This window comes from Nuphar pumila, chromosome 6 (genome assembly GCF_984573655.1).
Source record: "Nuphar pumila chromosome 6, dmNupPumi1.hap1.1, whole genome shotgun sequence".
Taxonomy (NCBI): Eukaryota; Viridiplantae; Streptophyta; class Magnoliopsida; order Nymphaeales; family Nymphaeaceae; genus Nuphar; species Nuphar pumila.
This window is the reverse complement of record NC_143254.1, coordinates 117,559,059-117,575,267: the sequence shown is the minus strand read 5'-3', so window position 1 is coordinate 117,575,267 and position 16,209 is coordinate 117,559,059. Positions and strand designations below refer to the sequence as shown.

Genomic DNA, 16,209 nt, shown 5'->3' with positions numbered 1-16,209 from the left:
CAAGGTCAATGCAAAAATTTTGCCCCTTTTCAAAAATGATAATTGGTATGGCACCACTGTACATTAAGTGTCATGGACTATATTGAATACGCATTTAGAGATGCGCTTGATTAGCTTTCGCTAGGCAGTTGCGTATCAGGTGGTGCGCAATGCCAATGAAATGATTCAACACATGAAAAAGTGTTGGTACACGGCCTTTGGTCATTAGGCTGACTAACTTGGGCAGTCTGATGCGTTGTAGGTTTGTGAAGCATTCTATGATCATGACAAATTAGTTGCAAATGAGCGTCTGAAAGGCTTGCAGCGGTAAGGAAGGATTGTCACACTGGCTTATTGAAGAAATAGGCCCGTGACAAGCCCAACCCTAATACAATTTCTGTCGTTCCACTCCAGCTCCCTCTTGTTCCCTATCCCAGCTCCCTCCTTTTTCAGCTCTGTCCCTATCAAGTGTGTCCTTTCTCCTCTCTAAATCTCTCTCTGCAACCACTATGTGTGCCCTCTCCCTCTCCCACCCTCGCATCGCCGCCGCAACCATCCTCTCCCACCCGTTCGCCTCCCCCCCCCTAAGAACGGGTGTTTTTTATAATATGGATTTAAGACATGCACAATGTGTTATTGCTGGACTTTTTAGTTTTGGGGGTCATTTTCTCTTTGTTCTCTTTGATGGTGATTCTTAATTTGCTTCTACTGTATTATAAATCAGTATGTTGTGTGTGTTTCCTTTTTGGTTATCTTTTTCCTTTTTTTTTTTGTAAGGCTGTATAAAATGGGAACGTCTGAGATATTGTCTTGTTGGATAATCAGAGCATACTAGTCCAATTGGAGAGGAGAGGAATGAGATAAAAATTAATAGAATTTCAAGCATTTCTGTGTAATACATTTTCAGGAAGACAATACTTGTGGTTCCTTTCAAGACCGGAGAGAGAACTGTCTTGATTGAAGGAAATTGGGATAAACTAATGCTATAATAATATGATAAGATGGTGTTCTTGGATTATATTTGCAATATCTCTTCATTAACACACAACTTGGCACTTTTATAGGAGAACTAGCGGACCTACCAGGCGATCAACGAAGGGTGGCTGGACACCTGAGGAGGTACATGTATGCATTTATGGTCTAGATAACATGAAAGCCTTTTGCATTCTAGACGTAATGGCTGTTGTGCACAATATTGCCAACTGAGAGCTTGTTTTTGAGTTCTACACTCAGTTCATTCGTTTCAAATAACAGGATTTAGAAAAATTTCATCCATTCTAAATACTCTGTTGCAGGTGCACTGAGATTGGTAACAATGGTTAGTCACTAGTCTCTCGGCCTCGGCAAAAACATGTTCAGTTATGTTTGTTATGATTATCCATGCCATAAGCTGAATTAGCATTTTCTTTTGAAACTTTTACTTTCCTGATAGTTATGTTACTTTGTACCAAGTCTTTGTCTGAGTTTCACATTCATCTATCATCATCTTGAGTGGCAATGACTTAGACAATGAGCTATAGAGGATTTTTCCTCCTTGGTTTGTCATTTTGGTGTTGCCTGTCTGTAACTTGGTCTCTGTATTTAGCACACATTTCTTATATTTGCTTGTTTCACATGCAGTTATGCCAGTGTGGAACAAACTGCACATTTGAAGTTAGTCCTTGATCAGTATGATGGTTTCTTTGTTCAACTTCAGTTGATTTGCTTCTTGCTAATTAACTTGTCTTTTATAATGTTTTTGATTTGTGTGTTTCTTTTTATGTGGGTTAACAGGGTTTGAAGAATGCACTGGCCTCTGGAGCAGACAAAGATGAGGAAGACTCTGTAGGCCGGAGAGCAGAATCCATTATAAAATTTTATCATACAGTGATATATAATATTTTATAATCACCAAATGCGTTAGAATCAAACGGTTCAAGAGTTGATCCCTATAAAATCAAGTATATATATCACATAAAAAGCCCAAAAAACCTATTTAGCATACAGATTATCCTCAAATGGGTTTAGCAGGAACCTATCCTTGTTTTCTCTTTTCCCTCCCACCAAGAGCCTCCCTTCTTTCCAAATAACAGTCTAATGTATAATCATGCCTATTACCACAGTAAAGATGGAACGGGAGATGGGGTTAGCCTATTGTACCTAAAATTTGGCTTTTTTTTATCATGTGAAGCACCTAATGATTGGATTTACAGCTCATTGTTATTGGAAACTCATGGCCTACAAAACTTAATTATTTAGTAATGATTTGATTGGAACTTAACATGGCAGTATAGTTATTGATTACTCAAAGAACCCAACACAACTCATAATCATGCCAATGTATATATATATATATATATAGCTAGTTCATTATAAATTATGATAAATTCACTGATGCAAATTTTTTATAGTTATTGATCACTCAAAAGACCTAGCTCAAAACTCCGAACCGGCATGAATAGGGTTTGAGTCGTGTCAACGAGTATCTGTGCATTCCTGTTTTTTATATTTTTTTTTCCAAAATCATTCAGAGCAAGGAACGAAGACAAGGAACTATGGGCTTCGAGAAAGGACTTTGTCGATTCCCATGGGTGTCACCCGCTCTGCAGCATAAGCCCTGTGGTAGGTGTCCTAGCCTCAGAGTTTTGCGCAGCTGGTATTGAACCAGCGCAACCAAGTCTTTGTGCTGTGTGCCGTTTCTTTAGGTTATAAATAAAAAAAAAACAAATAATTGGGAAAAAACTAGAGGCGCCACGATGAGTTATGGTTTTTGTTTAAAGCTCATCGTTGGTGTTCATAATGTTTCCCCTATATTTTAGTTAGTCAGGGGTGTCAACGGGCCGGGTTTAGTTCAGACCCAAGTAGAACCAAACTTTGGCCAGGATTTCTTGGTATAGTATCGGGTTCAGACTCAGGACTTGGGTCTAATCAAATCCACTGTAAGAGAAACTATACTCGAACCACCAGACCCAGTAAAATAATACTTTTTATCATACCTTAAAAAATTACAGGTCTTTATCAAAACTCGGGTCGGGCCCGGGTCTGATATAAAAATTCACAAACTTGTATGTGGTGAATCATGAGCAACTCATATTGTTTCCCATCCCTACCAATAGCGGGGCGGTCCGACCGATGCCTACCTTGTATATTGAGTTGGGTATGGTTCTGTCTAAAACCCTGGGTTGGTTAGGCTCGGCCCAGACCTGAGACCCGCATGACAAATTGAACCTCGTCTGGAACCCGGTTCTAGTGTGGATCGTTGATGCAGCTAGCACTGACCCAAAACGCCTGGTCAAATTCACCGTAAGCTGGTGGGTCCGGGTTCAGCTGGGCGGCGTTTCAACCCACCACACGGTTTCTGTGGGAAGAGGAAAACACAAACACAAAACATGCAAAAAAGGGGCAAAAACACACACACGCAGTTCAACCGACGACTACGATAACTGGGAATGTGATTGATTGATTGGACGGTTAAGATCAAATATTACATGTTGTTGAATAGGGACTTTTTCTCTTTTACGTAATCACAAAAACATGCACTAAACAAAAAATAAAAAGGTAAAGCGGAAACTGAAAGCGTAGCATGTCGTCGATCCGCGTCATGAAAGAATTGACCAATCAGAAAGAAGCATAATGAGCACACGGATTCTGTGCTTCTTTGGCAGTTTCAAAACCGCTTTCTTTCTTCCATCTTAACGCGTGGGTAGGTTTTGTTTCTTCATTCTTTGTCTCTCTCCGTCTGGTTCGTCTCCTGGTTCGTTTATTCTCAGGTAGGGAGGAATCATAACCCTATCCCTAATCTCCCTTTCTCTCTCTCTCTTTCTCACTCGTAATCTCTCTCTTTGTGTTTGTGGTATGATGAGCGTTATCTTTGTTGCCTTTGTTTTTTCTTGATGAATGCTTTCTTTTTATTTTCCTCCTTTTTACAACTCCTGATTATCGATTAGATTAGCTTTTTCTCTGTTCTTTCGGATTAATGCCATTTTTGAATGGATAGTTTAATCTTTTCCTGGTCTAGGCGTGTATTTGCTGTTTATCTCTCTTATGTATTTGTTCTTTGCTCTCATTATTTTTTTTGTGTTTTTAAAGCTTTTATGGTTGGGATATATATTTCCAAAATTTTTAGTTTTGCAGCGTGTTGTGACGACCTGTTTGAGAAAATCTTAGAGTTGAGACATAGAATCTCTGGTTTACCTCTTCCCTTAAATTTAGAAGTTTTTTTGGTAACCCTCAATGGTTTCCTTTGACAAAATTCCTTTAGGGCTTGAGGTGTCCTTTTGGATTTTTGGTGTTTGCCTGCACACCTTTATGATCCATTTGGGGATTTATGCTGATCAATAAAAAATTTGCTCGGAGTTGGTGAGATCTTTGCAAAATACATTGTTTCTTTGAACGAAGGTTCAAGAAATCAATCATCTTTTTTGTTTTGTACTGCTTTTCGGTTTACTTGGTTCTCTGTCTGTTTTCATCTATTAATTGTTCTTAGTCCTGTATTCGGTGGCCTCTCTTACATTATGTCTTGCATGCGTTTGCAGCTATTTCTCTTCTGAGCTACGATGGCTCGTACGAAGCAGACCGCTCGCAAGTCCACCGGAGGAAAGGCTCCTCGCAAGCAGCTTGCAACTAAGGTGTCTCTCTCTCTCTCTCCATCTCCATCTCCATCTCGTAGTGAGTTTTTTGTATGTCTAATGCTGTTGTATTGTTGATGAAATTGACAGGCAGCGAGGAAATCTGCTCCAACAACCGGTGGAGTCAAGAAGCCCCATCGTTATCGTCCCGGAACTGTCGCTCTTCGGTATGTGCGCTTGCAAAACACACACACACACACACACACACTGTCAGTCTCTTGACCTTGTTATTTTTTTTATATTCTCAGAGAAATTCGTAAGTATCAGAAGAGTACTGAGCTGCTAATCCGAAAGCTTCCTTTCCAGAGGCTTGTGCGTGAGATTGCTCAAGATTTCAAGGTATGCATGCATCCTGAAAGACGGTTTGATCTTTGTGCTCTGCGTTTCTGGGCTCAAGTATTTGTCTATTGGGCAATTTGAACGATTCAAGCTCTGATATTCTCCCATCGTATTAATACAGACGGATTTGCGTTTCCAAAGCCATGCTGTTCTCGCTCTTCAAGAAGCCGCTGAGGCTTATCTTGTGGGTCTTTTTGAGGACACCAATCTGTGTGCCATTCACGCCAAGCGGGTCACGATCATGCCCAAAGACATTCAGTTGGCCCGGCGCATCCGTGGCGAGAGGGCTTAGTCTCTCTCTCTCTCTCTCTCACCTGGTGTTTTGCGGTTCGTCAAGCGGGTCTGTCAGCAGGATACTTGTGGATCTCCTTGTTGCGTCTTCCCTCAGTCTCGTCTCCATGCTGTGTTTCTCTCTTAGCTTCTAGTTTCTAGGAAATCTGGTATTCTTTATGTTCGTTTAGATATGACTTGTTAACAATGTTAATGCACATTACAACTGAACATGTTCATCTTTAGTTTGTACTCTCGTTTGGTAATGTTTTCGTAACGTGTTGAACAAGGAATACGTCCTCTAAATTGATGTGTTCGTGCCATTCCCGTTCAGGAGCGTGCAAAAATTCCTCTTTTGTTTGTGGCTATAGTTTGATCGGACCAAACATTAAATGAGGAGTGTGTTGTATAATCAAAGTTCGGTTCCTCTGATCAGGAGAGAGACGGGAATCTTGAACTCCTTAAGTTGCCAATTGTATATATATGCCTTTGGTTCAATCTTGATGACTCTGTGAGATTGCTCCTGATGTGTATACATGATTGGCTTTTGATTGTGCGACTCGTCTCCTATTAGTGTTCCTATGCGTTGTGCCTGTGTGATCTTGCCATCACTTCGGTTGATCACTCATGCATTTGGTTTTTGAAGTTGTTTATCTTATGTCTTGCGTGTTTGGTCCGTCTGCGCGCTTGCTTGTTGTATGATACGACCCGAACTCTGTTCTGTCATAATGTAATGTGTGTTTTGTTCCATTGTCTTGGGTTTTGTTGTGTGCTGGTAGTGCTATGCCTCTTTTTTTGACTGCCTACTGCCTGGAGCACGACATTAGGTCACACCCCGAAGAGTTTGGTGGAAAATTCGGTTCTGGAATATACGGATCAATTGAATAGTTTTCCTCAACCACGAGCGGTTTCTATGGGCCTTTATGCTTCCAGTATATTGTATTATATTTGACCCTTTTAATATCTAAAAACCTCGGGTGGTTTGTTTACCCGTGGCCGCGGGCCTACTGTATTAAGTAAACAGTGTATGGCTGTTGGGATTTTCCGACGTTGAGCCCGGCCCACGGGTATGAAGTGCCTCGGAAGCGTGGTATTTATTTAATTTTGTTTTTTGGTTAACCACAGTTCTGCATGAAACTGTATGATGTATGGGTTTTTGATGTATCAGAGGTGACTAAGATATCTGAACTCGGAGATACTACTGAGTAGGTCTCGCCTCCCTTTTGAATTTTATTCAAGTTTTAATTTTTTGAAAAGGAAATTACATTTGAGTTGATTTTTCTGACAACGGTGTTTGTATTTCATGCGGAGCCCGTAGAAATTGCCTTTGCTTCATTGAAACCAAAGCCTGTTCCTCTGCTTCCAACTTTTGTTCTTATGATTTTGAGTGTATTTGGTAGCTGTTGATGTAATTTAATGCCACCTACCCCTACAGTTGTTTGTGAAGCTTGTTTTGAGAGATGATAATGGTGTTCGGAGCACATTTGGGGTTTCAACTTTCAACATCAGCCTCATAAGGATTTAGTAAACTCCAGCCTTCTCTGGCCCCATTACCCCTCTATTTCCTCATCAACACTGGCTCTCAAACATGGCCTTAGTTATATGAATGAAGAAACCAAGAGACACAATAGATCAAACTTCCGGGGAGAGCAACTTGGGTACGCCCCTTGCGGACCTCGCTCCCAAGGCCTGTGTGACATTCGAAGGATTTGAAGGTAGTTGTCTCGAGACTTTATTGAGGAATAGTCCATTGTGCTCTTAGTTTTAATCCTCAAGTTTTTTATGCCACATCAAACCATATTTTTAGCTGTTGCATGCAAATTTTCATCGCAAGTACATGTTTGCAACACCTTTGATTTTGCAACTTTTACAGGTTTCTTGTGATTTTGAATCACATTTTATGACTTTCATCGGGGCGTTGCTAACTTGCAAAAATGGTACCAGTGTGTGATTCTCGTATGTGAATGTTGAAGCTTCAAAACTTTTACAAGCTTTACGCAAGTGCTGTATAAAACTTCCCCAATTATTAGATGCCCAACTGTGAATGTGTTAAAAGTAATGATATGATATGACATAACCACAATTTCTTACATGGTATATTTTTACATAATTTAAACTCACTATTTGAAATGAAAACATGAGAAAGTTAATGCTTCAGAATGTGAATCACATAAATTACTTTCACATGAACAGAACTTCTACAGCTGCAATCTATGTGCCCATTTTTTAGCTTTCTATTCATAACCAAGAAGTTGAAGCAGTGATTGTGAAGGAAATAGGGGTGTGGATTCGTGTCATGCGCATGATTTTTTATATGGCGATGGCAAGCCACGATGTCTGGCATCATAGGTTGGGCCACACACTAGTGACGATTGCACTCAAATAGAACATTAAACATTAACAAGGATGGTACTAAAGGATATTTTGTGATTGGGTTTTGCCCGTGGGAATGAAGAGAGGCCGGTGGGCGGGGGCCAGTGCCATGTGTCTGATTAAAGAGAATTATGAATTTTATGATAATTGAGTGTGATTTATAGCGAACTTTCATCTTATCCATAATTAGGGGGGTCAACGCGTCGGGTTTGGTTCGCACCCAGGTGAAATCAGACTTGGATCAGATTTTTGGGTATGGTATCGTGTCTGACCTGGGTCTACTGTAAGAGAAACCATACCTGGACTCGATAAGAACTACATGAACGAGACCCAGACCATGCCCTGTAAAATAATAATTTTTTTTTTATTTTTTTGCATTGAAAAATTACGTGTCTTAATAGGAACTCAGGTCCGGCCCAGGTCTGGTATAAAATTTTACAAACTATACCCAGGTCCATGTATTAATAGGACCTTCTGGTCCGGACCTGGCTCTTCTTCTTTGTCACCATACCCTGACCCCATAGGGTTTGACCTGGGTCGGGTCTGAGTGTCCCGTTGATACCCCTATCCATAATGCTTCGAAAGTTGACCTAAATATTATTATAAATAGAATTTTTCTAAGACACTTCTAGAATTTTGGTAATAATAAAAAACACACCTAGATCTTTTATATTGTCAAAAACACACCTAATTTTTTGTGCCATTAATTAAAAAAAATTATCACATCTAAAGTTTTGACAATAATAAAAAACACAGCTGGATCTTGTATATCGTCAAAAGCACAGCTAAAATTTTTGCACCATTAATTAAAAACAAATTTTCATCCAATTACAATTTATAATTGGTTCCTTTGTGGTATAACTTATGTGACATTGCAATTTCTTCAAAAACCCTTCCATTACAATTTATAATTCCCTGCACCCTTCCATTCTACTAAGAGTCCTAAACAAATATCAAAATAAGATTTCAAAATTAATTAATTAATATTAAATAATAAATAATTTTCTAGAAGCTTTCAAAAGTTGCCATATTAATTTATAACACTTTTTAACATTAAATAACTCCAATTTAAAGCTATCTAATGAATTTAAAGGTAGAAATTTGTTGGGCATGAATTTGGATTTGGATTTGGATCTGAATTCAAGATCCAAATCTATCTCTAAAAATCTAAATGGGTCTTGGGCTGGGATCAAATCCAGATTAATATGGGTCTTAGATATAATTCAGATCCATATTAATTTGGATCAAATCCATTTGATTCAGTTTGATCCAAATTCGGATCCAAACCAACAAACTACTCATTCTTTGAAAAAAATGCAATTTTTGGGCCAACCGTAGCCCGAATTCAGAAAAATAAAATATTGTTGTGCTCAAAATTCTAAGATGCATCAAACGATATATAACATGAAAATAAATTATAAATTTTGCCTAAAAATAACTCAAATTTTGCTCAAATTTAAAAGTAAAAAATAAAACTCTTCCTTACGTTTAAAGTGGCTCGTTTAGACCTTAGCAATGACACCTGGGTCAAGCCTAGACTCAAAAGCATCGACCAAAAAATCAAGAATCTACTGATTTTTATTTTATACTTAGCTAAATTTTTGAAAAATCTAAAATTTAACTAAGTATGAAAATACAGAATATTACAATACTAGATGGTTGAAAATGAGGGACAAAGCCCTTATTTATAGTTGTAGAGACGGATCTTGGACCTTGGTTCAACATTTGCTGAGCCACATAAATAAGATTTGGGTGTCATGCAGCGCCTGAATCTGAGTGGCTAGTGATTTGAGGTGACACAATTCTATTAATCAGGGTTTTTAGCTTAGGGGCTAAGGAACTAGTTTTGGAAGGCATATAGAGCAACTTTTGAGCATTTTGGCAAGTTTCAAGGTCTAAAACTCTTTCCAAACATGAACCAAACCCAAAATAAGATGTTCCAAGCTTGGGCACCACCTAGGGGGTCTGAGCGCTTACCTAGGTTGTCATCCCAACAAGGGCGCCAAACTAGGTTGTCATCCTTATTGAAGTGGGTCCTGATCCAAACTGGACTCATACATGAAACGACAACTAGACTAGTATGGGCAACAACTCAACCTGGATCCAGTCCGATGCACAGATGTCTAAATACAAACTCTGGCATATGATATTTCACTCTAGCTGCCTGTGGCAGATCTACTTTATTGCATGGATAAGATTGAGACTGTGTTGAAACCATAAAGCTGGATTTTGCTTTTATTGCCTCTATTGTCATATTTCATTGAGATTAGGTCTATCCTTGTCAGTTGCTTAGAGCACCTGATGGAATCAATGGAGCTGTTGTGACTATCGTATTGCGACCGTTGTGTATAAGACTCCTGCTAAAAGCAACTATTGAGGTTCATTTTGTGAAAGGGGCAGAATTTCTTGGATTTAATTGTGTTATTTTTTGGTTTGTGGATGAACATGCCTTTTCTCTGGATTTGGTAAACATGGAGATCCAGAGTATTGCAGGTGTCATGACCTGTTTATTTAGATCAACTAGACAAATGAAGGTCTAATTGTTTTCTAGTCGATGTTGAGTTGTTCTACGAGTCCCAGTTTGTCAACATGAGTTGAGTTTCTTTGTTTCTTTTGCATATATGTTAGAAAAGTCTTAAAAAATCCTCTTCCTCTTCATGAAAATTGATTTCTCAAATAACGGACCTAAGCATTTCAAAGGTAGAAGCAATCACACACTTTTATACCTTCTTAAAGAAACTCCATTAGCCAGTGGTGGGTAGATTTTGATTCACACTTTCCACTCTATGTTGGATAAGCAAAGTTTCTCAAGCTAATACTCTATTGGAGATTTATTAGAGTGCAATAGCAACTTGAAAGTTTGATGAGCGTTATGTGTAATGAGGTTTATACCAAATGTCTAGTCTATGTCACATATTTCGACAGTTTTAGTTTTCAAATTTTCATTTCATGTTTTTGCAAATAAGACCTTAAAAAATCTGTTCTCTATCTGTAGTTTATTTAGTGGAAACTATGTACTAAATTAGAGAATTTTGTTGATTATACATATTTGTAAAGGAATCTAAAATTTTAATGGTTTATACCAGAGTTGCCAGTCGAGGAAGCAAGAGCGGGAAGCGATTCGGGAAGCGGAAGCGAGAAGCGAGGCATTTTCAAAAATTTAAGAAGCGGAAAGCCTGGGATGACTTAGAAGCGAACTAGAAATCGTCTCAGAAGTGAAGGAAAATAGAAATAAGAGAAAAAATTAATAATTAAAATACAAAAAAAGGAAGAGGCGAGCTTCCCCTAAATTGGGAAGCGCGCTTTCCATTTTTTTGATAAGCTTCCTAGCGACGTTTCTTGCTTCCGAAACACATTTTGGAGAAGGGTGCTTTCCCACTCCCAAGGGCGCTTCTGGTAACTCTTATTTATATTGTATCCAAATTTTCAAATAGAAATTCAAGTTTTCTTATTGAAAAAGTTTGATTAAAAGCATGTTTAGACAACATTGAACAATACAACACAACATAAAAAGATTACTAAAAGGGCATATTAGAAGCATTTCTCTTGTTTCCATTTTTCTGGAGGAATCATAATAGGAGCTTCATCTACATAGGACGCTAGTAGATACTAGATACTTGCTATGGGAACACTAATAAAAATATATTTAAAACCTGAAAAAATGCAATGTCTTTAAAGATGAAAGCATTAGAACAAGTCACCATAAACGAGTTGACCAAAGCATATGAAAGACGAGCACTCATTTCTGTAGTAGAGGACCTAGAAAATAAGACACCGACTGTTTCCCCTACCTAAATAGAAGAAAAGATCTCAACAGGCATGAAAAATCAAGTAATATTGAAATGATGAGCGAGAGAGAGATGCAAATAATGAACCAGTAAGTAGAAAAAGTAATAACATGCAAACTCATGACACAAAATTTACAGTTAAATATCAAAAGAAAAATTCTTGTTGCTTTTATATTTCTATGTTATTCCATTTGATTTAATATGACCATATGGCCTTTCAACAACAATTGTTCATGTACGTAAACTGTGTCACATGGACACTTTAGTTAGCATGTGTCATATGGACACATTAGTGGCGGAGCCAATAATCTAAACTAGAAAGGGAAAAAATGCAAAAAAACCTAAAATCTAATTAAATATTCATGATATTTAAAAAAAACTAAATATAAAACCTAAATCTTAACAAACATCATTCATATGTATACTAATTAAAAAAAAAATTAAAATTCTAATTATAACTAAAATTAAGCATGTGAAATCAAGTTTAATATTGATTGAAAAGAAAAAACAAAAAGTACCTGAATTCTAGTTGAAAAAAATGCAAAAAACCTTAAAACATAATGAAATATTCATGGTTCATGTTATTTAAAAAAAACTAAATAAAAACCTTAAATCCTAAACAAACATCATTCACATGTATGTGCTAATTGAAAAAAAAAACAAAAATTCTTTCTAACTAAAATTGAGCATGTAGAATCATGCTTAATGTTGATTAAAAATAAAAATGCAAAAATACCTAACTAAATATTCATTTCATTTAAAAAACCAAAATCGAACACCTAAATGCAAATTGAAAAGAAATACTAAAAGCCTAAAACCTAATTAAATATTCATGCCATTAAAACAATAAATATAAACCTAAATCCTAACAAATATCATTCATATATATAATAATTAAAAAACAAAACCCTTAAAATTTTAAGTTTATAACTAAAACTAAACATATGAAATCAAGTTTAATGTTGATTGAAATGAAAAACATAGAAATACCTTAATGATAACTAGAAAGAGAAAAGTACAAAAAACTCTAAAAACCTAATGAAATATTCAGGGTTCATTCTATTTAAAAAATAAAAAGTAAATAAAAACCCCAAATCCAAAACAAACACCACACACACACACTTATGCAAATTAAAAAAAAACTAAAACCTAATTAAATATTTATGATATTAGAAAATCTAAATAAAAACACTCAATCCTAACAAATATCATTCATAGTTTCATACATAAGCTAATTAAAAGAAAAAAATAATAGAACCCCCAAAAAAATTTACTAGAATCAAACATGTGGTATCATGTCAAATGTTGATCAAAGAAAAATACAGAAATAACTAATAAATATCTATCTTATTAAAAAAATCCAAAATGCTAATTAAAAAAAATACAAAAAACTCTAAAACATAATTATTGATATGCAACTATTTAAGAAAAAGTAAATAAAAACCTAAATACTTCTTAACAAACATCATTATTAATTTTATATCCTAATTAAAAAACAAAATAAAAATTCTAAACAAATGTTAATTGGAAAAAATCACAAAAAATCCCTAACCCTAAAGAAGGCACAAGAAGAAGAAATTTGGTCATTTATTGTGCCAAAACATGAGCATGAATTTAGAGAGAGAGGACCTATGCAGTGGCACCATTGGAAAGCGAATAATCAAAGTCATCCTCTGGTCTGGTGGTGTTCTAAGAGAGAGGTGGGATCAAGGTCAAGAGAGAGAGAGAGGGGTGAGTCGCAATACAATAGAGAGAGTGTGAGGTGAGGTCGTGGGGCAGAGCACAAATCATGCCTTGGTCTTTGGTTAGGCCCAGTTGGTGTTCACTTTGACCCAAAGCACCTCTAATGTGTGCTTCGGGTCAGGGTGGCATTGCCCACCAAACCCAAAACCCCTTGGGAGAGCCCACCCAAGCCATAACGTGGCTCTGCCACCCTAATGTCGAAATGACACAATCATTGGACATGCCAGAACAAATTCATAAGCACAATAAAAACATATGTGAAACACTATCACTATGCCCTCAACTTCATTTGCTATCTTTTCATGCGAGTTGGTTTTTGTATGAAAAGATAACCGCATTGTACGACAAAAATGACATGTTTCCTGAAATGCCCCATAATTTTTGAAATCGTCGTCATGTCCAAAATTACAAATAGCACCAACTTTGTTAGGACCTTTTTACCCTTCTCATGTATGAAACTCACAAAGTTTGCATGATATATCGCTCCTCTCATGAAGCATTGCAAACTCCCACTTAATAGGAGGTTTGCACATTTTTTTTGTGGACACCACAAAGTTCAAATAATCATATTTGTGAACATTCTGTTAAACTCAAACCTTGAAACTTTCCAAATACCTAACTAAGTTTGCATATATAATACTAAGTTCGCATATATAATATGAATTCCGCTTAATCATATTTGTGAATATCCAATCAAACTCATACCTTGAAACTTCGCAAACACCTGACCAAGTTCATATATATAATATGAAATTTATATTAAAAATATGCAAATATTCTATTAAACTAAACCTCATAACCTCGTAGATATTCTACTTAATCCTCATATACATACCTCAACAAATTTGCATAAAAATATATGTGAACCTCATATTAAGCTGAACCTCATAACTTTGCAAATATTATAATAAAGTCGCATATAAATTCGTGAGATACCATGTGAACCTTCTTTCAGTAACAAGGAGATCCGCAAATATGTGGTTATCCGTGCAAATATTTAGCATGTGAACTTGTGTAACTTTGCATGCTTTCCGAATCATATATAAACTCATTTTTGTTCATTTTTTGTTTATGTATGGAAATAATCATATTTTTTATGTAGAACCCTCAACATTTTTCCTCTCCCCTTGCGACAAACCTAAGGTGCTTTTGGTGATGCATTCCAATAAGGTTGCAGTATCATCCTTCTCATCAACTTCCTCGGTTAGGTCGAAAGACATTTTCATACAAACAATATATATATATATATATATTTATATAGATGCATATTATTTTATTTTCTCTAGACTTTTTCCTTTTTTTTTAGATATGATCATTTAATATCCCTGTGTGTATTTGTGTTTGGTTGTTGTTGATGTTTTTTTTATGTTTCACTGTGTTTTATTTAATATTTGCCACCGGATTGACCCTTTAGTGTTTATTATGTTTAAGTTTTTTCATATATATATATATATGTTTATTTATGTTGTAGATGATTTATGTTTGTTTGATTATCCTTTAATTAATATTCATTATTTTTGTGTTGGTGTAATGAGACTAGGATTCATTATGCACATGCATTGAATAAGTGATAGCTAGTTTTCAGAGTGGTTGTTGTAGTATTTTTGTTGATTGAATATATTAAGTGTACATGGATGACCTTTTCTCACATGCTAGTTTTTTAGGATAAATGATATGTTGTGTGGTCTCGACAGTTAATGATGACCTTTGAAAGGGTTAAAATATACTACTGTAACATTGATCACTCTGCTTGGAGATTTATACTGGTCTCAAAAAATAGAATTTTAAAGATTTTATAGCTTTGATGCTTCATAAAACTAGATATGTAGAGGAGTCAATGATCCTTTGGTATAGTTCTCCAAAATTAGATAGCCAACATATATGGATAGAGAACCTGGATGATGATGACATAAAATCCATGTTATTTAGTGGTAACATTGATCTCTCTCTCTCTCTCTCTCTATATATATATATATATATATATATATATATATATATATATATATATATATATATATATATATTGTCATCCTGCCTTCGGCGTGCCTGAATTTAAGGGCCCACTTATCGATATATCACATACTAAGAGTTTGCATCATTTACTGGATTCAAATCAGATATTTGATCACATTCTATCAGTTCACACCCCTTTTGTGTGTGTGTGTGCATGCAAATTGTATGAAAATTGTATGCCATTGATTTTGAAACTTATAAAAATGCATTCATGTATAAGAATCAAATGCTCCAAGAACTTATTCCTATAAAAAACAATCATATAGATCACATTTTTATGGTTGGAATTTTGAAAAAATACCAAAAATTCAATAAAATTGCGGCGGTTTTGATTTTTACCTATAAAATATATATGAAATCTATTTATTACTACTTAATGAGTTTATATGAGCTATGTTGAGCAGAATATTTCATGTTCATATTTGGCTTGTTGTGCCACTTTTATGAGTCCAAAAGGAGCACTTTATGTGTAATGCCTCAAAATTTTAACTAAAAATACATTAACTCTAATTAAATATCCAGATCTGACCTATCATTAATTGGATCCAATTAACACTAATTAAACCCAATCCATTAATCTAATTCTATATTAGATCTGAATTATTGGTTTTAGATCCAAATCCATATTAGATTCAATTTATAGGGTCTAGATTCATAACCAATTATTCAGGATCCAATTATAATTTAAAATTTAATATTCACACACATATATTGGACATAAAGAATGCATCTTTATTTATTTTATATTTGAGAAAAATTGCAAGTGCTACATTTTGAGTCAAGCAATGAACGACTCGTCTCCTTTTCCAGCTCTATAGCAATGGATATTGAACCAGTTGGAAGTTGGAACATAATGCTGAGCAAGTCCATATCCATGTGAAACTAGACTAACTCATTGGATGGCTATTTTTTAAGTTTTTACAAGGACTGATAACTCGCCCAGATGGGCTTGGCTAGGTGGGTTGGCTTGAGGTATTAAAATTTGAAGGACGTTTTGTCCAATATTATGCTTTCTAAAAAGATATTTAAGACCCATTTTTTCTTTTTTTTTCATGAAACCCATATGTTAAATAGATTCTTGAAGTTTTGTTTTTGGT

General features: G+C 35.8%; 1 protein-coding gene across 2 annotated transcripts; it reads left to right on the top strand.

Moving 5' to 3' along the window:
• The first annotated feature begins 3,631 nt into the window (after nucleotides 1-3,631).
• On the top strand, nucleotides 3,632-5,488 carry LOC149835873 (histone H3.3). Of its 2 annotated transcripts, none has more exons than XM_090008800.1 (5): nucleotides 3,632-3,728; nucleotides 4,494-4,586; nucleotides 4,677-4,753; nucleotides 4,835-4,925; nucleotides 5,047-5,488. In XM_090008800.1, exons 2-5 carry the CDS (start codon nucleotides 4,515-4,517, stop codon nucleotides 5,215-5,217), a joined length of 411 nt encoding a protein of 136 aa, XP_089864926.1. In that variant the 5' UTR covers nucleotides 3,632-3,728; nucleotides 4,494-4,514; the 3' UTR covers nucleotides 5,218-5,488. The 2 variants fall into 2 exon arrangements, with proteins under 2 accessions (XP_089864926.1, XP_089864927.1); XM_090008801.1 differs by lacking the exon at nucleotides 3,632-3,728 and adding an exon at nucleotides 3,797-3,811.
• Nucleotides 5,489-16,209: the final 10,721 nt, after the last annotated feature.

What these genes read in the sequence shown, in the direction of transcription:
- LOC149835873 (XM_090008800.1), top strand. Translation starts at nt 4,515, where the DNA reads ATGGCTCGTACGAAGCAGACCGCTCGCAAGTCCACCGGAGGAAAGGCT. An exon ending in GCAAGCAGCTTGCAACTAAG is followed by an intron (nt 4,587 to 4,676) that starts GTGTCTCTCTCT and finishes TGAAATTGACAG; the next exon opens with GCAGCGAGGAAATCTGCTCC. An exon ending in AGATTGCTCAAGATTTCAAG is followed by an intron (nt 4,926 to 5,046) that starts GTATGCATGCAT and finishes GTATTAATACAG; the next exon opens with ACGGATTTGCGTTTCCAAAG.